At 44.9% G+C, this 26,460-nt stretch overlaps 1 protein-coding gene across 1 annotated transcript in view; it reads left to right on the top strand.

Annotated features, from left to right (window-relative positions):
• The first annotated feature begins 900 nt into the window (after positions 1 to 900).
• The window catches only part of ppap2d (phosphatidic acid phosphatase type 2D), a 44,523-nt gene continuing 18,963 nt past the window's right edge, over positions 901 to 26,460 (top strand). Inside the window, exons 1-2 of the mRNA XM_039772492.1 lie at positions 901 to 2,107; positions 25,305 to 25,462. Coding sequence (XP_039628426.1) covers positions 1,966 to 2,107; positions 25,305 to 25,462 — 300 coding nt within the window. The 5' untranslated portion in view covers positions 901 to 1,965. The remainder of the gene's footprint in view (positions 2,108 to 25,304; positions 25,463 to 26,460) is intronic.

Genomic DNA, 26,460 nt, shown 5'->3' with positions numbered 1-26,460 from the left:
GGTACACCTTATACTACTCTTTTCAAAAGGATGCCCAGGGATCTGCTTTGACAACAGAGGGTCAGTCAGGACCTCGATTTTACATGGACAACACTACATCAGGATCCACACACAGACCACCACAGGTTAAGCGCCAACTGCTGGCCTCCCCAACATCTTTTCCAGCAGCAAACCAAACTTTTCCTAGGTGGTCTCCCATCTAAGTGCTGCCCAGGCCTGAACAGGCTTAGCGTCTGGTGGATAACCTGAGGTGCAGGTGATATGGCTATCTATTATATAGTGCCTTGCATGTCTATCTATCTGTATAGTGCCTTTCTGCCTATCATGTAGAACCTTTCTTATCTATCTGCTATTTACTGCCTTTTCTTTGCCCATCTATTATATAGCGCCTTTCACGTCTATCTGTCATGTAGCATCTTTAATGTCTGTGTATAAAGTAGCGCTCTTAATATCATTCTGTTATAAAGTGCCTTTCACATCTACCACTCTACCACTAATGACTTCCATTCAGAAGTGCCTACTACTGAATGACTTGACCTGTGGATGATGCTGTAACTGTTTTGTCAGACACTTTGTTATCTCAATTCTCCAGGATAACATCACATTATTATTATTATTATTTATTGTTTCCCTCGGGTCATCACTTTAGAGTACTTGGGGTAAATGACGAGTATCATTTTGGGGAGAGTGCTCCCAACATTCCCAACATCATTAAGATGAGATAAAGCATCTTCTGGTATGCAAATTTAAAAGAAAATAAATATTTCAATGGGTGAACTTTATGAAATGGTCTGGACGATAAAAAGACGTGCTTCAGTTAACCTGGCGGCTCTGCGGCCGACACAATCCGACTATTGCGCATATCTTGAGAACAAGGCGAAGGAGGCAGGCGCCCACTGTGGATGAGGGTCCTGTCCATGTCTTTTAGGAAATGTCACTGTGGATCACACTTGGCGCCATCGGTTAGCTGAACACGCACATCTTCGGAGAGCAGTGTCTGAAGAGCCATTAACAGGGGTGGTCTCCTGACGACCCTTCGCACAAATGATGTCAAATGGAAGGCGAAACCGGCAGTCCACGTTGTTCTCGGGTGTCCAGCAGACGCTTTATGTTAGAACTCCGCGCTAAATCCCAAGTCAGTAACTCCAGAAGTTACTTTTCTTTCTTTTTATTCGGTATGAGGTGTCGTTTATGTTCCTGTCAGTCTGCGTGACCGTCGCCATTAACAATAAACTTGATGGAGGTCTTCCCCCTTGACCTAACTCCTCAGTTGTCACAGGAGGATCGCGTCCTTGCCCCTCGCTGTCTTATCTGCACTTCCACGAATTGCACTTTCCAGAGAGTTTACGGAGGAGGAGGACGTACATGGAGTTGATGATTAAAGACACGGTCAGGGGGCGGGGGCCGAGGAGCAGTACTTCAATACGAACTGGAGTAATTATTAACTCCGATAGAGCAGGACTGGGAAAGTGGGAGTATCCTTCGGCGCGCAGCCCTGTTGATTTCCTTCTCCTGGGATTCTCATTGTTTTCCGCGTTTCAAAGTAAAAGTTTACGCCGAAACTCCAGGCTCGGTTTGCAGGACGACGTGTTTGGATCGAGTGCTCGGGTTTCACAGGCACTGTCCGAGAAGGAGGTCGTCTTCGAAAACGGCGACACACGTTACAGAGGCCACCGGGAATCGCCTCCGAGCTGAGCGGGCTGGAAGTTGGGAGCGACTTCGGGATTCCTCGGCTTCGTTTGCGCCGCTTGAAAGGGAATGTGAATATGAAACGCCTGCCGGGAGAGCGGAGGACCGAATAAAACGAAACCTTCAAGAGTGCACTGAGAACTTCTGAGGGGCTCCTTTTGCCATTTTTTTTTTGCTCTTTCTTCTTTCTAACCAGCGCGTTAGCCGGAGTCGGGTCCTTGTTTCCTGTATCTTTGGATAACCGCCGTCAGCACATCGAGTCTGTTCGCCGAAGTCATGCAAAACTGCAAATACAGCCAGACCGTCACGATGCCCCTGGAGAATGGGGCAGGTTCGGCCCCCATGGATTCGGAGGACCACCGACGGCGGAGGCACAGGCATCTCTTGGTGTGTTTGGATGTCTTTTGCCTTTTCATAGGTAAGGATTTTTTTTAATAAGAAATCTTGAAAAACTTTCTAGAGAGGTGAATGTCACGTGTGGGATGTGTCGGCAGATTTCAGTGTCATTAATTTTATTTTCGTACGGATCTCAGCCGCAGAGCGCTGTAATATATTATTGGGCAAATATTTTTATGATTTATTACTTGATTGCCGCCTTTATCCTTGTCAACTTATAAAATGCGATGTACAGTTAGTTGCTTTTTTGTCATATAATTGGGGCACACACAGGCTGGTGAAGTGACTTGCTCAGGGTCACACCGTGTCAGTAGCGGGATTTGAAGTACCAATTCCAGTATACATTTATAAATGACTAAATACAGAAAATACAAATATATACAATAAATAAAGACATTAAACAAAGGCAGGTTGAAACTGATATGCATAAATATGATCCAACAATATCTGCGCATTAATTAAAAGTTTAACTTGTAAAACTTGATAGCAAGTTACCAACCCTCTGTCTCTGCCCATGTGGGCACAAACACCAGTAGCTCACTGGCACACCGCTGTAGGCACCTGCTCTGTCAAAACAGAAACAAACTCCACTTTTATGAGGTCGCGCTTCCTGTCGAACAATGGCTGGCTTCTTTGCTTTCAGCTAAGTGCACAGCTGTTCATGAAAGTTTGTGCAAACGGGCATGTAGGGCAACGGAGAGAGAGCACTGGCACATGGCATGCCACCTCTAGACCGCTTAATGCAGACCATGCCACAGGGATTGGGAATCTGGGAGCCTTCAGAGGGACAGTCAGGCTGGGAAACCGACGTGGGGTGAAGCCCGAAGTGCCGGTTGTGTGGCGGTCATGTCGGAGCTTCACACCGTTTATAAGTTTTGTTTGTCGGTATCTCGGTACACGCTAAATGAACAAATCGCCACTGGCCCTGGAAAGTAAAATCGGGTTCGGGTACTATCAGATTTAGGCTTCCCACAGCCTACGTAACGTGCGTTGAGTAGAGAGAGCGGCGCTATATAAATGTCATGTCATCTTCTTCTTCACTACTCCCTGTGTCTGTCGTAATATGTGCAAGTTAACGAGGAAAAAAATGGAGTTGCAAACGACACGTTAAACAGAAAATACACCCAGTGATACAAAAGACCACCGTCTTTCCTAAATCGTGACAGCGTCCGTTAAAACATGCCGACCGCTGCAAGAAGCAGACACGGGACTCTTGCGATTTCCTTTCACCGTGTTACAGTATTTGCTATCCGAGCTCGCTTGTCAGACAAACTCGGAGCAAAGTGCACGCCGAGTGTTTTATGTGCTCGTTTCTGTTTTAATTTGAATGAAGATTGACAACGCGGGCGCATCGTAGTCATGAAGCCTCTGTTAGTTATAAATGTGAGGGTTTACGGGACGGGGCGCAGGACTTGTCATGCGCGCGATTCTGATAAAGCTGTGACCTTTAACTCAGATTCACTGGCGACAGCGCCTGCGTCACTTATTACGCAGAATCAATTTGATGTAAACTTATGGCGGCAGGACGAACTGCAGCCTGCGACCCCGTAGTTTGGTTGTGCGAGCCTCCAAGAAACCGGGGCATCGAGTCCTACAGCCCAGCTCACTTCGTTATTTGTTAAGAGAGTTACAATGTGAGCAGGTGACGACCCCCAAGGTCTGCACTGGACACTGAAGATGCCCTTGGATGGGATGGCGCGGCTGCATCGTAACAAAGGAGACGGGGGTTCAGGTGCCGGGTGCTGTCTGGGTGGAGTTTCCATGTTCTCCCTATGTCCGCCCTCTTAAAACTAAAGGTGCCAAAGCGGTTCTTTAGCGTGATGCCATAGAGGAACCATTGAAGATGAAGGTCTGGATAGAACCGTTTATTTAGATTGGTAACAGGCGCCATTCATCACAACAAATAAGAGCTGTGAAATACCAAAAGGTGCACATTTTCAAAGGCCTCTGCATACAATAACATGGGGTAAGATGAGCTTTCATTGATCTGTTGTATCCTGCTGCACTCTTCAAACTGTGGGTACTTTAATGGCACTTTATGGTTCTTCAATGGCTTGTGTGGTTCCTTGTTAGCTGCACTGCTTGACCAAGCACCTTCTCATTCTAGTATCGTTTTTTGCATGGTTCTCTGTGCTTTAAAAAAACTTCTTAATAATGGGGGAAAAAAACTTAAATCTTTAATGAAAGGCGGGCTACCAACAGATGAAGCAACCTGAACTGTTATTGTGTGCAGTAAGAGTCCTAAAACCAGGAACCACTGGAATTTCACCAATCTGTTACCATCTATTATTCATGGTTATTGACTGTATGACGTCTCTTATGGATCTAAACAAATGCAGGTTCTTTCTGAAACCTTCATGTCGATGGCTTCCCTATGGCATCGCTCTGAAGAGCCGCTCTGGCACCTTCATTTTTAAGGGTGTAGGTAGCCGACTTGACTTGAGATTTCTGTGGAACCTTTTCAAAGCCCAAAATATCCGACACCGGCTGAGGTGGCTGTTTTGTAAAGCACTGGAGCCACGAGAAGCCACACAACCAGTAAAGTTCCATTAAGGTGTCGCCAGTTGTACAAGTGTAGTTTGGGAAGCGGACGTCATTAGAAACAAAAGGGAATCCCACCTGCCCCCCGCGGTGTCACCTGGATGCTTTCTGAACGGACACGGTCACCCGACGGGATTCCATGCAGTGACATCTTTCAAGCTGTTCTCGGGGACCTTAGTTTGAGGTTTCGGAGTTTGAAGTTGAGCCGTTAGTTCGCGTGGTGCGGTAAACTACTAGTGCTGCACATAACAAGGACACGAGAAACCCCCTAATTAAAAACCTGATTTAAGATTCACGAGCCGTATCGCAAACCCACCCAAAAACAAAAGGGACCGCGCAATCGAGGAATACAAAGCAGTTAAACACACATAGAGCCGTCGCATCTTCAATTATTACACGAGTGTTGACAGCTCAAGGATTAGCCTTGCGGCTCGCGCACACACACACACTCACACACTCACGCGTGTGTTTTTTTCCTTTCAATTAAACGTGTTGCATGAACCTTTTCCGAAGCGCGCACTTGTAGTTCTCCTCTTTTGTCTTCTCTAAGATCTCCGCTAATTAAACCGCACTCCGCTGCAAAAGAGGTATCCATGGCAACCGTCGGCAACACAACGCCAAAGTGCGTTTTTCGGGCTATTTATTTATTTATTTACTCTCAAATTGACGCCAAAAATCAGGGCAGGCAGTTTTACTTTTTTATTTTTTCATTACTGCAGCATAAATTAACGCCGAATTAACAGAATGCGGAGCATGTTGTAATGTAAGCAATGCGTAAACTGGTCACAGGATTTGCTTACTCTCGGGGCGCCGAGTTCACTTGGTGACTTGGACGGTCGTCTTGGGTTATTCAGACAAAGGTGCTTCAACTTTGTACGTCCATCTAACTTTAGTGGACAAGGCGCTGGTTTTTATTTTGTTATTTAGTTTGCGCGGTTGGCTCTGAGGCTACAAATCTGCGCCGTCAATCGGAATTTCGGTAGTCGGTTCTCACACGTCTTATTTTACATGTCATAATCGTTTCCTGTAGAACAAAAAGGCAAATTTAAATTGAGCCGTGTGCTCCCCATTGTACGCGAAAGGCCTCCGTTTTTTTCATGTGGCATTGAGCTTCCTGATTAGATTTCAACAAGAGTAACGTGAAAGAATAAGCGGCATTCATCTGCGGCGATCGGCAGCGCTCAACTCTTTTCTAAAGTTTCTCTTTCCTCTGCGATTCTGCTTTCACCCACTCTTGGTGTACACATCGTTGCTGGCATACTCAGTAGTCGTCACTTTACGGTGGGCACGTTTCTCCAAGGAGCTCAGATTAAATCCCGGCCATGTTACAGGCTGTAAGGAGTGGGCTGTTTTATCACAGCTGTCAAAGGCCTAGGCGGGATTAGGTGAACATGAACTGAAGCTCCTGACCCCTACCTGCAGGATTTGATGCCTTGCATTGCTGCTACATGAGTGGCTGGTCAGATCATTGGATGGATAATCAGATGTTCCTCATAATTCCAATAAATGTCAATATATCCACAGATATCTCAGTGGAGATCCACAAAAGTCACAGTTTTAACAGAAACGCACAGTCTGGTAACACCAACATAGACGTGAATGACCATATGGAAGACAACAACGCCAAATCCAGGGGGAGTTTTGACGCCCCTTAGTATTGACTCATGACCATGAGTTCAGTGTTCTGCAGTGGCCTTGCCAGTCAACAGATCTGAATCCAACTGAACACCTTTGAGATGCGGTAGAGCAGGAGAGTCACAGTATGAAGGTGTAGCTGACAGATCTGTACAATTGTGTGATGCCATCATGGACCAGAATGTCAATGGAACGTGCCTAACATCTTGTGGAATTCACATCACAAAGAACTGAGGCCGTTTAGAGATCAAAATGGGTCCATACCCAGTATTCGTGTAGTCATCCCAAGAATTTACTCAGTATGTGTCTGTAAATTGTTGTTGGCTTTAAAAGTTGTAAAATGTTTGAATGGGTTAAGTTTTAAGCGTACTTCACTTCTTTCTTTAATTTTTCCATTGGCTGTGCCACTGGGCTCTCTCTTTGACTGTCCATTTTCTCACAGAAGCGACCTATTATACCCCCCAGCTCTGATTGTGCTCTACCCAATCATATTTTTCTTGTAAAAGTTTTTATTATTATTATTTCAGTCTGATTGGATAGGTGTGTATATATAATGATGAGGGCCTAAGTGGGGTCGGGACTGCTGCTGGATGGCGCTTGGCTCCAAGTGCCCCTTGGTTAAATCTCGGACTTTTCCTGATATTATACATGTGCTAAGGCCCACAGGTGGCACACTTGAGCCATCCTGTCTGCAGTCTGGAGAGAAGGTTACGCACAAGTCTCCATTAAGTGGGGATGTGGGGGTCTTGAGGGTCACTGAAATGGCACCCCTTTTGGGGTTGTTTCCTGCCTTGCAACGCAACCTCCAGATGGCAGTTTCAATGGACTTGTGTGATGGAAGATCAAAGCCAAAATGACCTGATGCTAGGGTGACGAGCTCATTCATTTTGTCACTTCCTGTGCTGCGCAATTTCGGGCAAAAACAACACTTCCTTTATGCGTTACGTTACATATTTTGTATCAACCGCAATTTGCAGGCCCAAGACGTGTTCTACTAGTATATTCACGTTACACTAACCCTTAGACGTGTGCACATATGCATACTGCAGCTGGGTGTGAGACTTGTCATAATAATATTACTAGAGCTGTTTTTTTTTTTTTTGTAGTGGTTTTCTCTCTGAAAGGCACTATATAGACTGGTATGCAGTCAAACGTTGGCTTTTACTCTCCGCGAGTCTCTTCATCTATCGGGTGTTCAGTTTGCAGAAGCACTTTGGTGGCTGCATTGGACCTGTAAGCCAGTGTTACGGTGGGCACTCTTACAAGAAGACACAGGTTCAAGCCCTGGATGAGTTGATTCACTCGCCTTTGATATACTGTAGAAACATGGAAACAATTAGACTGTATCCACAAAACCTGGTGGGACAGTGACCGCTCTGAAAGGCACTATACAAAGATACAGATTCACCTTTCACTGCCATGTTGTTTTGTGGCAGCCACATCACCTGCCAGTGCTCGTCTTGGAGAATTAAGATAACTGGTGACTTTATGTGTGAAGTCTCATTGCCACGGCGTTCACATTGAAAGGTGCTGTACTCGGGTGCGGCTTCAAGCTTCGCTGTCTCAATGTGTGGCTCTGAGTGAGGCGGTTCACCTTCCTTGTGTTCGTACTGTAAGAACTGTGAAAACAGCCTGTGGCCCTAAAACTCCATGCTGAGGTGATCATTCTGGAAGGCGCTTTATATGCAGATGCTGATTCAAGTTCCACATCTGGCTTGTTTTGTGGCCCTGAGTAAGCCACTTCACCGGTCAGTACTCGTACTTCAGAAGTATGAAGACCGTTATACAGTACTCTTAGGACCACGTGGGGTAATAATCACCATGAAAGGCACAGTGATAGATGTACTGTATCTTCTACAATGCCGTGTTCTGGTTTTGGATGCCCACTGTAGGCAGTTTGTATTTTTCTTCTGCATAAAGTTTCCAGTCCGGAGCTTTAACGCCCATCTAGGTGGACGGACATTGCCTCAAGTTTGAACACAGGGCCCAGCCATCTAGGCATGAGTGTGGTCTGTCTGCTGTATGCCAATTACTGCTGGGTTACCCACTGACTGACGGAAAGCACACGTGTATGTTTATACGTGTATATATGATAGTTGATGAACAGATTGATGAGTACCCCTTGGGGATTAGCAGCCCCATCTGGAAGAGTTTGTATTAGGAAATTCCGAAGGGACAGCATGAGGATTTAGATAATTTTATTTGAATTTGTACTTTAAGGATCTGTATGGCGCCGTGTCCATGTGATAGACTGGCATGGCATCCAGGATTGGTTTCTTCTTTGTGCCAGATGCACCAGCTGTGAAAGGAGGCGAGAGTGAAGGAACTCCCGAGTTTCATATTTAGGGCTGGATGAGTGTTCATAGCACCTCCTGGTGGACACTATGAAGACTACAATTCAGAGCGGTAACTGTAGATTGGGGCAGTGAATTTCAATTTGAAGTCAGACCCACCATCCGAGGCTGTGGAAGTTCAAGGGGGTCAGGGCTGCTCCCCCTGCTGGACAGTAACCACGGGTATTTAAAGTGGTGTCCACCTCTGTGGTGGGGTCATATTGTACTGCTAAGATTTCAAGCTTTTGTTTTCTGAGCTCCCGCTGGTGTAGTGTTGCCCATACGTTTACCACACAACATAAAAATTGCAACAAAAGCTCCTGCCATTCAAAGCGCTGACAGCATCCAACCCTCCATGCCAGTTTCCAACATGCTGACGTTCTTAATAAGGACTCCAGTTGCCTGTCATCTGCTGGGTTGTGGATGGCCTTTTTTTCCCTTCCAGCAGGCACCCCGCTTTGTTATTATTATGACAGAGGTGTTACAGAAGGTTCCATTATCTCCAGGGCTTTTGGTGGGAGGTATGTGGTCAAGAAGCAGCTAGTAAACTGGGAGAGATGAGTAAAGGGAGAGTTGGTTTGCCCCTGTGTTCTCAGTCCAAGCTTACTGCCAAGTGCCACACTTCTTTCAATGCCAATTAGGCCTTTGTTGTCTGCCAAGGTGGTCTGAACTCAGGCTGAGCTTTAACTTCGCCTCTGTGAGTCCTAGGACTGGAGGGGTTAGTGTTGCCATGGAGACTGTCCTATGGCCACCTGAATGAGAAAGTGATCATGTGACACTCTCCTTACACTGGTCAAAGACGCAACAGTGGGGGGTGCAGGTTTCTCTTTCAAAGTTTAACACCCCAACTGGGGCATGAATGAGAGCGATTATGGCCACTCACTGCCTGCTAGCGCCTTTTGTCATTGTCTCCTTTTGCTGTCCTATGTGTTATACGGTGCCATATGTCACCCCTAAAGCCTAAGCATGCCCGCTCCTCCACCTCAAGACCAGTTTCTGTCGAAGGGCACAATAGGAAGTGATCTGTACACTCGCCCAAAAGCAGTCCCCATTGTGGAGCCATCTGATTGTCACCCTGGTCCACTGGTTACTACCTGAAGGTGAGCCTTAGTTGGACACCGTGCCCATAACCCCATTCAGTTAATGGGAGGTGCCCCAACCCCACAACATGCCAAACAAGAAGATGGTGAGCCTCTGCTTGGCTCTCAACACTGGCAGCCACACAGGAAGCCTTTGATCGGGCTCCAGCAGAGGTCAGTCAAAGAGCAGCCAAAGCAAACCTCCATCTCCGGGGTTGAGGGCTTAACTCCTTGGCAGGACACCCCACTGTGTGCGAGTCAAGGAGGCTGCTGTGGACTGAAGTGTGTGGCTGTGTTCTGTCACATGCTCAACATGGCCATCATTGCTATTCCTTTTTGGGAATTTAACCAGAATTTCATTGAATAAATAATGAACACCACCTTACACAGTCCACACTACTGCCTTCTAGCATATGAGTGGCACTATACTGTAACTACAGGTGGTAAATGAGTGCCCAGGCTAGTGGAAAATATCAGCTAATTAAAGGGGTTATCATTCTCAAACTTGCCTAACTCAGTTTAGGGTCTCAGGGGTCTGATGCCTATCTTGGTAGCATTGGCTAGAAGACAAAACACCGCAAGGATTTGGAGGTAGTCCATTGCAGGGCCTCACCCACGAAGTCCGCGCTAATTTGTAAATGCCAATTAAGATGCCATACAAGTCTTTGGGATGTGCAGGGGGAAAAAACTGGAGGATACCTGACACAGTCACCAGGAGAAAATGGGCAATGACCAGGTACTGAGTTTGAACCCAGGATTCTACAGGGTTAACTGCTGAAGCAGAGCTGAACAATAATAAATGCAATTAAATGTGCTAATTAAGAAATTTAGCAACGAATCGCGTAATCTATTTAGCAGTCAGTTTGTTCATTAATTGGTGGATTTACTTATTCATTAGGGAAAAGTTTTGTAAAGGTTTATATAAAATTATCTCCACAGTTCAGTGAAATTCGCTAACAAGATGAAGCATGTCGCCACTTACCGCTGCCATCATTAGTGGGAAGTACCTGACCTTGAAACTTCTGTCTTCCTTCCTAAAGTCCGTTCTGACCACTCGCAGACTGAGAGGAGCTGCCATTGTTACACACGGACTGTGGAGTGCAAGCGGAGCGCGTGGCCTGCAGATGAGAGAGGAGAGGATTTTAGCTGCCATGTTTCCTGATATCACACACACCATGTCACATGAGATAAATACATTTATTAATTAATGAATCCGTCAGAAGTTTCACTGAGCAGTCAGTCCGAATTTTAGAATTCATCCAATCACAATCTATTTGTCATTTCATCCCACTCGCTCCATAATTATTCAACAATCTCCTGGTGCGTCAGGTCTTCTTTTATAAAGGTGCCCTTCCCTGAGAACAATTTCTACAAGTGGATGGTTTACAGCTCGACCTGTGGTACTTCCCAAATAAGCTGGAGACCCTCGTAATGCTTAAGGGAAATATTCAAAATGGTGTAGCTGTCCACCTCAAGGTGAAAATCAACAAGACACGCTCTGAAAAATAACTTCCAAATAAAGTAAGCTGTGCTTTGCTGATCATTTTTAAGTTCTACATTTGTTGCGTTTTTCCTAAGGCTCTCATATAGTGTCCTTCATACCCAGGATTTTGCACAGACTGACGGACTCCCAAGCAGATATTAAAGGGTTAAAGCCCAAGCCTCATATTTTGTTCAGAATGACCTGCGTCCCCGGTGGGAGAAGCTCCATGTTTGCTTTTGGCAAGCCACTATTATTGATCCACTGGGAGGCTTGGCTCAGAAGAACAAAGGCCGCCATGCTGCCCAGGACACACACACACACATAGACTTTAACTGTGCTAATCCGGACAGCATCTGGTGATCGACACTAAAACGAAACCTTGTCAATAGGAGTATGGCCACGGGTCCAAAGTGCTGGGCTTGAGCGCAAAAGTGCATAGGGTGCCCCGCTCACTGCCATGGTCTGCCAATGGCCTGCCTACTTCAGCACCAACACTGCAAAGTGTGAACATAAATTTCACTCCAACTTGAAATAAATAGGCAGGCTTGTGCCATATCTCCATTTCTGAATGTCACTGTCTTGGCAAGGACTTTGTGGGATGTTGGAGGGACAGGGCACTGTGTTTGGCCACACCTCTTCCACTACCCCAGTCAGGAGAAGGTAAGGTGAGGCAGAGGAGGCGGACATTACCAACATGTGGTGCTTTGGACTGGCCTCGCTGTGGATTCCAGCCACCATCATTTTGCTCAAAAGGTGATTCTACTGCTATTCCTCTGTTGAGGCCTTGGCATTGATTTAGGGGTCCAGGAGCCCACAGTACTCCGGGGGATAATGGTGCCTCTCTTCTGCCCCACCAAGGCCAAGACATGCAATTGCAGGGCTGATGCAGCCATTAAGCAGGGTCCCAACTGCTGGCATGAAGTGGCATTGGCTTACAAGAAGTCAGACCTGTTGTGTTGTGTGGGATCCATACCTGCAGAGACGGGCACATCCCTCTGTGGGGCCCAGGAGCTCTCGGAAAACGGCCAGCGCCTCAGACGCACAGTGGACTTGTTGAAACGTGAAAGCCGTCGGTTTGGTTATTGGAGATGCTGGAGCAGAACAGGAGCTGACATGCCGGGCGTTGAAGGCAAAGAAGGAATGCGTCTCATGTCGATGGTGTCTGGGGGTTGGGAGCATTCGTTGGGTCAGACTGAGTGGCTCACCTGGCATGAGCTACACTTGTAGTAATGGGATCTCAACTGAAACGTGAGAGAGAGCGTAAAGAGAGGTGGTTTTATATAGCACCTTTAGCATTTTCTGCCACTTTACAGAGCACAGGGTATTGCAAATGATCACTTCATTAAAATCAACATTGTCAACACATGGAAGTGGGCTGATCCTAGCATCTGTTCATGTGCTGGTTCTCAAGAAAGCACACAAGGAACTGAAACAAAGATGGGAACAGGTGGACAGCAAGAGGGGATACATTTAGCACAGGGTCTGTACACGCCAGGCTAACTCTTAGAAACCGGAGCAAATCATGAAGTCACACTGGTGGTCCCAGGTCCTCAACATGTCCGAGAAGCCACAGCAAACTGAATTCATCTTGGAAAGATGGGAGATGCCATCCAGGAGCCATATATTCCCCTCAGGAATGTCTTCAGACATTTCAGGAGGACATTATGGTCCACAAACTGCTGAAAGGGGCAACACATTTGTGTGTCTGGATGAGGAACCAGCAAAGGCAGATGACCAGAAAGCTGCAGGCAAGATTACCTATCTGGATTTTCAGAAAGATTTTGATACTGTAAGTATCACATGAAAAGTTAGCGAGCAAACCAAATGAAGTTGGCGTTCAAGGGACAAGATCAGGAAAAAAAAAAAAAAAGTGCTATGAAGAGGGGAACATCTAGATTCTAAGTTAGTCTTCGATAGCGACCTGTATTAGAGGCTTTCCACATATAGGACAATTGCTCAGTGTCTCTTATTGGTGCCAGTAGTGGGATTTAAGCCAGCAACCCATCTGTTTCAAGTTTAGGAATGAACTTCAGAATTCCAGACCAGTGCATAAAGCTAGACTTGAACTCCACACATGCTGGCGTTTCAACTAACGTGAACTCCCAAAACCCTTGGACTAATCTGGTAGATTGAGTTGTTCATTTTACACAGACCAAAACTTGGCCTACAGTAGGTGAGCATGTGTATTTACTGCAGTCTAGACAGACAGACTAAGAGAATGAAAACAGTTTTGAAGTGTGACCACCATACTTTATGGAACAAGGGTCTTATTACCTTATGTTACCTGAAGGGACTCTTGCTTTGTCCATTTGTGGAACTGATACACTTACAATACAAAGCGCTGCATTGAAGATCACCTAAAACTAAAAACGCACAGCACTGCATGGCTCACTAAGTGCAGATAATCTTCATTTTATACAGTAACTCTCCATGGCACACCTTAAAAAAAAAAAAAAAAAGGGCAGAGTGACGCTGTTTGGTGTGTCCTTGAGCCTGAATGTGTACATTTGGCACCCCCTACTCTTTCATTTTCATTCCACCCGGGCTTGGCAGCCCCTTTAAATGTGGGTAATTTCACCTTCTCCCACCTTAAGCCAGGTGGCGGTGTGTGTCACATTGACGCCTGCTGCTGCAGTTTCTCACCTGCTTCACCGTCTCCACTCCGCCATGTGCGCACCTCGTCCTTCCAGTTCCATGCCTTCAGATTTGCCTGTCACAACACGCCATGGAACTCAAGTGTCTTTCCTGCCCTTTCCTTTGTGCAGGTGTCAAAACATGAGTGCAGATCACAGGATGCAAAACAAAACGGCCTCTTATGGAGAAAGAAAAACATGAGAGAATGAGGGAGGATGGCTACATGGGGATGGAGGAATGGCCATCTTCACAGGGCCAGTGCTTTATATATACTGTACACCACTGCTCCAGACCAAGTGGGCATTGGACAGGTGCTACATTAAGAAAAGTCAGCCAAATGCACTACGTCCATTAAAACATACACAGTGAAAGCCAAAGGGTGCTATAAATAATAAAACAAAGTGAAAAAATCCTGAAAGGTGCTACAGTATATAAATTAAAGGTAGACAATAGAGCAGCACTATGGGACAAAGGCACACGGACCAAAAGCTGCAAGGTCTTGTCAAATGTAAAGTAGTCTGAATGGATCTGAAATGCATCAATTGTGAAATCTGCAATGTATATTTTAATCTGAGGGTCTTTAATTTATAAACAATAAGTCATTACGAAGAAGGAAGGCAGATGCAATAATCTGCAAGGCGCTATATAAAGTAAAACAGGCCAAATGAAGCAGAAAGGCACTATATAAATGAAACAAATACATACCAAACATTATAAGGCACCATAGATTTTAAAGGTAGACCGACTACATAAGACTAACAAGGGTGAATAAACCTGAAAGGTGCATTAAGTTAAAGGCAGGCAAGCAAACTGAACCCGAAGGCTTTATGTAAAATGGAGGCAGGTGGTTCTTCCTATAAGACTATGTAAAATAAAGTGGGCCAAATGAAACGGAAAGGCGCTATATAAACTAAAGAGGCACAGCTATGTTATAGAAAGAAGGCAGCAGATGTAACTTTCAAGCTGCTACATGAAGTAAATCAGGCTGAATGATGCTGAAAGGCACTCTATAAATTAAATGCACACATACTAATGCTAGAAGGTACTATAGAAGTTAAAGGCCCACAAAATGACAACTGGACAATGCTATATAATGTAAACCAGCATGTGTGAGGCTGAAAGGCACTGTATAAATTAAAGGCACGAATACTAAAAGATGGGAGGCATTTAAAGACCCACTGAGTGAAAGACAAAAGGCATTAAATAGAAGGAGAGAGCAGACAGAAAGCGGTGAAATGCTATATTAATGAAGACTAAAGGTACAATATCAATTAAAGTCATGCAGTCTGATAGCTGGAAGGCATATAATTTAAAGAAACACTGACTCAAAAGCAGGAAGGCACTGTATAGAAAGAAGACAAATCAGACTGACAGTGGAAATGTGTTACATAGAATGAGTGAAGGGGAACTGAAAGGTGCTAAATTAAGAAATGCAGGCCAAATGTAGCAGGAGGTTCTATGAAGTAAAGCAAATTAAATGAAGTTAGAAGGCATTGTATAAACTAAAGTCATGCAGACTGGAAGGAAGTGTGTGTTATGGAAAATAAAGCAGGCAGAATGAAGTTGAAGAGAACTTTATAGGCTAAAGAGAATCAAAGTGAATGCTGAAGGTGCAGGCCAAGTGAAGACAAAAGAGACAACAGAAACAGGAGGTCTGTAGACTAAAAGCTGGAAGGCGCTATACAGAACACATGCTGTCTGGATGGCATTGTGGACAGCCTGGGGGGCTTAACGGGGTTGTCTGTCCATCATCACAGACCGTTTGGTTTTCTTGACCTTTAAACCTCGATAGTGTAATATTTTTGTGACCTTTGACGTTCAGCTAACATCAATCTGTCACCATCCTCTTTTGCTTGCGGGTCCATAAGACGCTGCCGGCCACTACATGCAGACATGATGGAAGTGAGCACGATGACAGGAGTCTGAGGGGACTCGTGCCTGTGCTTGTTCACACACACACACACACACACACACACACAGGGCCCAGTGTGCACCAATCAAGCTCCCCCCTCTCCCCCAGTCTGGCGTCTGACGCTGTTTTGACTCAGTAACGCTGTGGCCTGCACTAATTCAGCTGGCCATATAATCATCCCCACATGATCCACCACAGAGGAACCCCTGCCTGCCACACATTCTTCACGCATGGCATTGTGGGATAAATGACTGGTGCTGTTCCCAGAGCTGTATCCTTCATATGACCCTGGGGGACAGGATGATATGCTGAAGACGCTAAACTCATGGCTTGGAAAGAATGTCACTGTTTAGGGTGCACAGCGCCTCACATTGGGAGAGAATCCTGGAGTCTGCAGTTTGTGGGACATGGAAGGCCCTTTATAATGTGAGACTCCATTCGTTCATGCTACTGACATACAGGCGATGTCTCTTTTTGAATTCGGAGTTGAACTGCTGCATTGAGCGAGTGGGCCTCATACAGGGCCAGCATCCACCCTGTCATCCAGAAGAAATCCCAGGGAGGCTGAGAAAACGCTAGGCTGATGAAGAAGTGAGCTCAGTTCAAAAAGTGAGGGCTGGAAAGACTAAAACGTCAAACCACAGCTAATTGAGTTGACTGGAAACAGAAAAACAAAGTGGGCGTTACAAAAGGAACTACATGATGTAAACGTTCAGATAAAGTCTGATGTCGTAATGGTGGGCCATGTGAAAGACTCTATAGATTATGTAGTTTCACTCAAACAAAACTGTGGTGGGCTGGCGCCCTGCCCCGGATTTGTTCCTGCCTTGCGCTGGCTGGGATTGGCTCCAGCAGACCCCCGTGACCATGTGTTAGAATATAGACTGACTGACTGAAACAAAAGTGACAGTCCCAACACATAAACTACATGACATAACAATGCAGTGAATACAAGTGTTCAGGTAACTTACGCTCTCAAAACTACTATAAGAGAAAGACTACGTGACGCTAAAGTGAAGGATCTAAAGCGCTTAGCGAGAGTGCTCTCCTTTTGAAAGGTACTATATGAGGACATAATGGTAGGCTATGCAAAGAACCCTGTAGATTATAAGGTATTAATGAAGTGAAAGGCACTATATGAAATAGAGGTAAACTAAAGTGAAAGTGATGGTCCTAAAGCACTCGGTGATTGTGCCTCCTGTGAAAGGCACTGTATGATGCAAACATTCAGTAAATGAAGCATTCAGATCACTTATCGTGGTGACAAAGATTAAGCGAAGCTAAATGGGTAGTCCTAGTGGCGTGGCCTCCTTTGAAAGGCACTATAGACATTAAACATTCATGAAAATAAATTTTAGAGTTGTTTATAAGGATAAGTGCTGTGAAAGGTGCTGTATGGAGTAAAGGTAAACTGAAGTCAAAGTCCTGCAGCACTTACTATGAGCGCCATCTTTGAAAGGCACTATATGATGCAAAAATTCATTAAGTGTTTAAGTTAATTATAATAGTGCTTGCTGTGAAAGGTGCTATATGACTAAGTTAAGCTAAAATGATAGTCCTAGTAATGCTGCCTCCTTTGAAAGACGCTATATGACATTCCTGAAATGTTTGTGATGATGAGTGCCCTGACAGGTGTTACAGTATATGAGACACAAGGTTGACTGAAGTGAAAGAGATAGTCTTAAAGCACTTGGTAATGGTGCCTCCGTTAAGACACCAGATACATATAACCATTTTTCTGTTGGGTGGGAATGCAGTCCAGTACAATACTCAAGAAGAATTCCCTATTTAGTTATTCAAATGAACGGAAGTTTGCTGATCTTGAGAAATTTGATCCAACATCTCAAAAAAGGGTCTATAAACTCCATATAGATCTGAAAATGCTTAGCAGGTCTCACCCCAAAACTCAAAAACAGGCTTGTGAGCCTGCATAGCCAAAAGGGCCAAACCTAAACATATCAAAAAGGGAGAGTGGAACTGGGAAACTCCTGGTCTCAAACCCTAACTCTAACCCTAAACAAAGCATATTACTTCATACTAGTAATAATGCTTATTCAAAGAAAGTTTAGAAGTAACACAAAAAATCATATTAAAAATGGTCAAGAAATTGCTCAAATACTGAGTTTAAGAATAAACAATCCAAAATCAAACAGAATAAAAAAAAAAATCAAGCAAAAAATACAAAAGAATCTAAGAGAACTCCCAAAGAGCCCAAAATATGGGTGCCATAGGACAAGAGCTGTGGCAGCATCAGGGCCTCAGCCCCTTTGGCTCGACCTACAAAGTACAAGATCAATGACAAACTATGTAAACACGCGTACCAAATACACAATGTGGCCTGTAGAGGGTGTAGCAGAGCCCCAAACACAATGGGACCAAAGCCAGTCATGGGTTCAAAAGGGGTTTTTTTTTTTATTTTTAAACAAAATACTATGCTTGTTTGGAATTAAGAGCTGTAATAAATTCTCTTCTCCTTCCTTCAGACCTCCACTGTTTCCACCTAAAAAACGGAAAATCTGTTTTTATGCTGGACTCACGAGTACGTCTGGTGTCAGAACATAGCATTTAGGAAACACATCTGGGGCAGTCAGAACTGCAATACAAAAAGGGAGTCCTCTCCTGGCAGTGCCCCGCTGCGGACCCTCACAGAACTACAGGCCCCATGCAACCCTGCAGGTGTCCAAAGTGGAGCCACGCCAGAGGCACACCTGCTACCTGTCATTCTGGAGGATCATCTGCCCTTGAAAGGACATCACTCTTTGTCCATCCAGTATTCCTATCCCCAAAGCGAGGTGGCAAACTGCACCCATCTGTCCCTACTGTTGAGCCTCCTCTAAAATTACCACCTAGCCAGGCAAGAGGGCATTGTGCAATCCAGACGGGAGGCCAGCCCACCCATTATTTTGTCCTTCCATACAAGTTTCCTGGCTATAAAGAGTAATGTTGAATGTCTCGGGATCACTTGCTGTCATCCTTCTTCATAGCCTCTTGGCCAGGTAAGGGAAAACTTGTCATTTCAATTGGGATGCCACCCCATCCATGACAATAACCATTTAAAAAACCAGAACACACTATTAAAAAAAAAAACACTAAATAACAGAATACGCAGGCCAAAAGAAGATGGACAGGAGGACCGAGCTCTGGGTAAACTGTGCCAGCCAAGCACAGAAAATGAGCTGGTGAAAATCAAAGCCATAACACCGCAATGCCCGAGGCACTCCAGCTCCCCCTCTTATCTGGCCAGTGTCGGCTGCTCTTGAAATTGGCAGACAAAAGCTCGAGTGTCTTCGAATGAGTCTTGCCTGTTAAAAGTTCAGCATGACACGAGTTTCCCCTTTGGCCCCTCCATTGAATGGATTCTCTTCAACACAGACTGCTGACCCCGAGAACTTCAGAACGTGGTGACCCCCTGGGTGCAGGCAAATATCTGGCGCCGACATCTGCTCATGGTGACCCGTTAAGTCAGAATGATGTTGCAAATTGGGATGAGGGAATTAGAAGCCGGCCTGAGTGTTAACATAGAAATCCCACTGAAGGCGCTATAAAATAAAGGTGCAGTGAATATGATTATGTTAGGGGAGAGGAATAGCCGATGTGCGAGTATTAGAGCTGTAGACTGCCATTTGGGAAGAAACTGAAGGTTTAAGTGATGGAGGGGCGGGATTGGGGTGTCCATTGTCATTCATGTAAGTGAACGGGCACTGAGCTACCCACTGTGCCCCACCTGCTATATAGTGCCTTTAAGGATATCCAGAATCAAAGTTTAATAGCTTATTTCATGTGACCCCAAAGTTGCTTCAATTTTGTGCTTGTTCTCAACAGCTGCACACATTTTGTCATCTGGCAGTGTGGTTGTCCAGTTGGCAGGTCACCCACATGTAGTACTCACTTTGTCCAACAGACCTTAGCTGCGCATTTATTGGTGTTTCAGACCCTCTTAGTGACGTCAAAGGCTTGACCTGCGACCTTTGGTTTAGAGACATCTCCGCTTCCTGTTTTTGGCTTCTTTTCCTGCCTTTTGCCTTGCCTTTCTTATCTCTGTTACAGCTGCACACCCAGCTGATCATTCTAAATGCAGGACTTAAAAACTTGTAGACATGAGTACAGTGGCCAAAAAAAAAAGGTAGCATCGCTTTAACTATTATTCAAATGAAATAAATTTAATAAAGAAAATAACACAGAAATGATCAAGTACTGTACACTGTGAAAGGGGTGCTATATCAAATAAGATAGCAGGAGAGAATTGTTCTTAACTGGTAGAACTTCATGTAAGCCTTGTGAGATGGGCAGGAACTGCACGCTGCCCCCTACTGTTGGGCTGTGTCCCCGTGTGACAGCTGGCCCGCCGGATGCCTTCAGGTGCCACTTCTGATGTTTCCTGGTGATGAGACTCTAGTGTCTCTCACAGATACGTTCCCTATAGTGTTGTCTCCCCCCGCTAGTGCTCGCTGTCACTTTGTAAATTAGAAACAGAGCAGCGATCCCTCCAAAGGCGTCCCATGTGGTGTTTACTGAGAAAATGTTTCCCTTCACCGGGGACTCAAGGCTGTGAGCAGCTGCCTGCCAGATTTGTGCAGATGGACTCGCTGCATTCCTGCATCTTGTTCTCATTGGCTTCAAAACTGGCGTCCGTTCCTGAGGAGCGGAAAGGGACTTGAGGAATCTGATTGTTGTCCGGGGGGGCCCAAAAGGGTGACCCCCGCTGACTGAGAGGCATGGGCTTGCTGGCTCCACCTTGGTTCTCTTTTAAAGACTCCTCAGTGGCTCAAGGGTTCAAGTTTGAACCCAGAAAAAGCAGCAGCAACAGCTGGCATCAGACCCTTCAATGGGAGTGGGGTGTGTGGGCTTTGATCTTGCATGGGCTGGTTATCATGTGTCAATGGACTGGACTGCATGTACCACTTCACTGCCAGGCCAGTGCCAGTCAAGGCAGGCTGAATTATGCAACAGAATCAGACATTTATATCAGGCAGGTGCCTCACACAAACCCATCGGTGTGCCATGGCAGTTGCTTTCATGCCAGTAACACAATCTCAACTAACGACTGCGATGGCCGGGCACTTTAAAGGATTTAAGAGGAGGTTGACAAGCAGGAAAAAGGCCACCATAAACGTGGCATTCAAAACTATAATCAAAAGTCCTAAACCAGTCAGGTATTTCTTTTGCTAACTGAATCTATCAAAATGGCTATTTCATCAGAATACTGCATGCCGTGATGTTAAATAGGTAGGCCACGATGACACCATCCATCAAGTTACTGGCAATGTTGCCATTGCTATAAACAATATATCAGCCTTTGAGTAGGTGCCCAGGGTAGTTTGGAGTTGTTCCGCGAGTCACCAGCTGAGCCCAATGACGTTGGTTGTCACAGTCCTGGATATCCCTGGGGATCCACTAGCTCATCTGATGGAGGATGGGACTTCCAAAATATTGAGTGTGAACCCAAATTCAATTGTCACACTCTGTCATTTACTGCAGGAGTTGCCTGATTAATTGGGTCCACTGCCAAATTTGAAGGAGAATTTGACTTTGGACATTCTACCTTCACTATGCCTGTCGGCCATCCACCTCCACTTGGCTCTCCCTCTGTTTGGAGGATGAAGCAAACGGATGGCGCCACCCCATGAATCTCATTGTCTAAATGGCATTGTCTCTATATATAGCAGAATTTCGCTTATCCTACCTTCGGTTATCCAACATTCCATATTATCCAACATTCCACCGCAAAAAAACAAAAAAAAAAACGCATCAATCGCCAACAAGAACTGCAAGTTGCGAATGTGAGCGTAGTGTATTTTTGTTGCTCCCGACTCTACCACAGCTAATTAGAGTTGAACCTTGGTTTGCGAGCATAATTCATTCGGGAAACGTACTTGCAGTCCAAAGCACTCGTACAGTATATCAATGCAAATTTCCCCATAAGAAATATTGGAAACTCAGATGATTTGTTCCACAACCCAAAATTATTCATATAAAAATGATTAATACAAAATATAAAGTAAAAATACATAAAGCAAATTAACCTGCACTTTACCTTTGAAAAGAATCATGGCTGGTGTGAGTGAGTTTCTAAATTCTTTTGGGATTCCACCCAACGGGACAACACGCGGAAGAGCGTCCCAAAGGAATTGCGTCTCCTAGCGCTGTAGCAGTTCGCCATAAAAGCCAATCCAAAAAGATCGCGGACATCCTACAAGGACCTGCCATCAATGGTTGATACAAATACGAGGAACATTATAAATGTGCAGGGCACAGTATTACTTTCCCCCAGATCCTGACCCTGCCTGAGTGCCGTGTCTGTGTATGGTAGAATGGCAGATCCTGCTATAATAAATAACTGCGCTGTTGCTGTTTCAAGCTTAATAAAGCTGGTGTTGCTAAAAGTACTGAGACTCAGCTTCGAGATTTCGGGTGCAAGACGGGGACTCGCACATCAAAGCACAAATACACACACGCAGTCACAATGCTGTAGTAAACAGTATACGCTCATACAGATGTTGACTATATGAGTGACAGAGTCAAGGCTCTAGAAACTGCAATTAATTACATTGAGCAACAAGAAGAAGCTACAGGAATTGACATAATGATGTTGCAAAGATGGCGAGACTTGACAGCGAAGTAATGGCACTCATCAGGAAAGCAGACTACGATCAAAAATGTCTTTAAATCATCACATGACTGAACTTTTTAAGTCCAGTACATACTGTATTTAATGTGTAAAATCATAACACAGTTCGACGTTTAATAGGCTTTTTCTTAACACCTGCCATTATCCAACATTTTCACTTATCCGACATTCTGCCGGCCTGTTTGTTGGATAAGCGAGACTCTACTGTGTGTGTGTGTGTGTGAATCTATAATAAAATAATCCATTATGTGGGTTAAATCAGTCAAGGGCACCACCACCAAAAGCTCTTCCTTCATTTAGTTGACCCGCTTTCTCATCTGAAGGAGGATTTGACTTTGGGACATCCACTATCATCTTACCCAGCAGACACCTACCTATACCTGAATCGTGGTCTCTCAATTAGTGAAGTTAAGGTAGTAGAGAGTGCTTCAACATGTCTCACCAGGTCCATCAAACCATTCTGGGGATGAATCCTTGTATCTACATTAGCACCCAGCTCCACTTGACACTCAGATTGTGGGTTTAAAGCAGCATGATCTTCCACTTATAGGCATTTCTTGATTCATAAGGCCAATCTGGAGATATAAACACATGAAGCACTTGATTGATCAGACCTATTGTTTCAAATGAAGGATTTGATTTCAGACCCTCCACTTTCATCATGTCCAGAGGACATCATCTCCATTTTGCTCTTAGTTTGAAATTTAAGGTAGTAGAAAGGGCATCCCGCAGGCCTCACCTGATTAATCAAACCACTCTGAAGATAAAGGAGATTTTATTTTGGACTCTCCTTTTCCAACCTGTTGCTGTTGGCTTTCTCAGTTTGCTTAAACATCAGACCAACCAGGAGGTCCAATTTAAAAAAAGGGGGTTTTGGCTTTCAGACTGACACCATGCCTCACACTTGAAATGTTTAGAGGACAACAATGCAAGTATGCAAGCCAGTGCATCAGTTTGTCACTAGTGAAAGCAAAAAGGTGTAGAGCTCCACATCATTGTTGGGTAAGTAAAAAGAAGGAGGTTGCTAAGTCAGAGTCCATGCTTTTGTTTGGAAGCTACGTGGCGCACTGCTCTTGATCACGGTGTCCTGTGTGCGTTTTTAGGCGGCTGTGCAAGTGTCACTTCCTACAGATTTAGCCCTGGTGCTTTTGGTGGGCGGTAGTGCTGCTGCTTCATATGTAATCGATATTTTGTGCCTCCCCGGCAGCCTGAGTGCTGTAAGCAGATCCTGGTGGCTTGTCCTTCTGAACGTGTCTAATTTTAAGGCTGCTATTCTAATGCATCATTTGAGCAGGGGGATGATGGCGGTGGTCTCATTAGAGATGTCAGCTGGCTTCCGCGTTATCGGTTTCTGCAGACCTTGAGTTCTCCTCTGGCTCAACTCAGTCATTTCCCGCCACTACCTTGTCTGTTGCCTGGTCATAAGAGGATGCTGTTAAAACGGCTGCGTTGAAAGTGGCCCAGTTCTCCTCGGAGTGCACCAGCACATGAGGGGAAATGGAGCGTGTAATGGCAAAATAAAAGGGCTGCATGTCATTATGTTAAGAAACATCGTCCGAGGCACTGAGGCGGCAAAAACGAGAGACTGGGCATCCGAGAAGGGACGCCCAGACTCGCAGGAGGCTGTCATTGGAGGCATGTTAGGTGGGCCACTCCTTCTCTCTCATTTTTCATACTTAAAACTTTCTGGACAGCTGCAGCGGGTAGCACTCACAACTCACCCTGGCTGACAGGTGCCAACACTGGGCACTGTGCCCTTACTCCTCTCAGTAAAAAGGCCACATATCCTCTCCTGGAATGCCAGCTATGCTCTCCTATGCAGCGGCTGACACGGCAGGGGAGGCAGCCGCTTCAGATCTGCTGGCTTTGGTTTCTGCTGCTGCTGCTGCTTGAGTCTCTTCAGCTGCCAACCTCCCCCTTTCCTCCACTCCACTGCCTACTGACCCTGCTTTTCTTACATGTAACGGTCAGTCCAATGCAAATATCCAAGATGTCCAGCATCACCAGCACGAAGAAGAGAATCGCACACAAAGTGGGAATTTGTGCCAAGTGCTGTGACTTGAGCACACTGTGACTGGCGTAGGAGTCGAGGAGCTGTTATATCTATGACAGGGGGCCCGAGTTCTGACCATCCAGACCATAGCCACTCTATTATACTGACAATACAAGAAGATTCAGTGGTAACATTGGATTAAGCAATTGGGAGATGAACTGTAGCCAGAGCAGTAGAAACAGGAAACCAGTACCAGAGAACAAAACTGAAATTATAATCCAGCTAGAAAATGTGGACCTCCAGTCCTTCCAAGATTAAGGTTCCAGTCCCAGTAGCATGTAAGTACTAGCAGTTTCTGTGCCACACGTGCAGTGGATCTTAGAGCTGTCATTCTTCTTCTTCTTCTCTCAATCATGTAATCAGCTTCTGCAGTTTGCTTCACTCTCAGCAGATGTTGCCATTCTTGTTCTTTCTGTCATGTCACATTCTTGATCACATTTTGCTACAGCAAACTGCCCAGACAGACATGAAACCTCAATAACTCTTCGGTGGTTTCTCCCAGACACTTTTTTTTGATTCAGCAGCGAGTATCATGGCATGGTCTTCATCTGTATCAAAAACTTCAGGTTCTAGCTCCAGTGTGTTCTCAAGTGATCACATGACAGATGGAAACAACTCTTAGAATAAATATATGTGTATATATAAACAAAAAGCTCTTGAGCCAGAACTTTCACAAGAAAAAATAAATTCTAAATCTTTTAATGTATCCAGTCTTGGACATCCAGGAAGGGCATGATGCTGACCTTATACCAAAGTGACTGTGATATCAACAGAAACTCTCCAGAATGGCAGTGCCCGCACAAAAGAAAATGGCACCACGGGAGAGTGTTGACTAGGGAAGTTGATCCTGTCGACATGGATGAACCTATAGATGGGATGGTACTAACCCTGGATTTTTTTTTCCTTTATCTTCTCTTTCAGCATCCATTCCTTTCTTTGCTTGTGAGATGGGCGCTGTGGAGCCATACAAACGAGGCTTCTTCTGCCATGATGAGAGCATCTCCTATCCTTATGAGGAGAACGAGTCCATCAGTGATGGCGTCCTGATCAGTGGAGGCATCCTTATTACTGCAGTGTCCGTAAGTGATCAGCTACTGTATGTGTGCTAGTTAATGGAGGAATCCCTAATATAGTCTTCCCCTTTTTTACAAGCATAATTTGTTCTCAAAAAAACCCTCATAAGACAAATTCTCATAATGTGAAAATGAAGTCACCATTACTTGCAATGAGAGAAAAAAAATATGTACGCTCCAGAGTCCCAAAAGTGATACTCAGTTTTCCAAAAATAAGCATACATTCCATTAAAATGAACATAATGGCTTCAATAGGTAATCACGGTTATCAACTAGCTTTCCAAAAAGAGACATTTTCTCATTATTAATGTGGCTGTTTTCCCAGCTCCTGTTAAGCTAATTTGCAGCCGTATGCTTCCATTTGCAACAATACCTGTACAGTAAAGACAAGGTAAAAACAACATCACTTGACAAAAATACTGGGAACTAAATGAGGCAGGGATGGAGGTGGCATTGCTGCGAGCTTGTTGGTGGCTGAGAGAGTGAATGAGAGATAGGGGTAAGAAGGGTTGCGTTCTAAGTCATCTGCATCTTCTGTCTCTTTGAGTATATGTCACAATTGAAAACAAATTGTGTCATCTATACCCGAGAGCAAAATTATATACTGTATTTCACAAGTGCCCAAACTAAAATGGCTCTGTGATGCACCCAAAACAAAATTTGAAAATGCCACATGTATTCTTGTAACCTCATAAACTGAATTATGGCGGGTATTAAGTGAAGCATGAAAATGTTCAACTTGAACACTCATAACTCAGGACAGCATTGATCCTGTTTTCATACTCCTCACCACTGACACACAATTACCCCACAGATTTGTGTTTTGGAAGACCTGAAGTGTGCTCAGTCTTTGGGGGAACCCAACATTTCAAAACTACAGGTCCTTTGTCTAACATTTGCGGGTTTAATCATAATCGTTAAACCCGTAGAGGTCTTCAGGTGAAAGGTTTACAGTAAAAGCCTCCTGCAGTTAACTGAGCAGGGCACCTCTTTGACATAAGTCA

This window comes from Polypterus senegalus, chromosome 12 (assembly GCF_016835505.1).
Source record: "Polypterus senegalus isolate Bchr_013 chromosome 12, ASM1683550v1, whole genome shotgun sequence".
NCBI lineage: Eukaryota > Metazoa > Chordata > Cladistia > Polypteriformes > Polypteridae > Polypterus > Polypterus senegalus.
The sequence above is the reverse complement of the archived record's forward strand: the minus strand, read 5'-3'. Positions and strand labels throughout refer to the sequence as shown.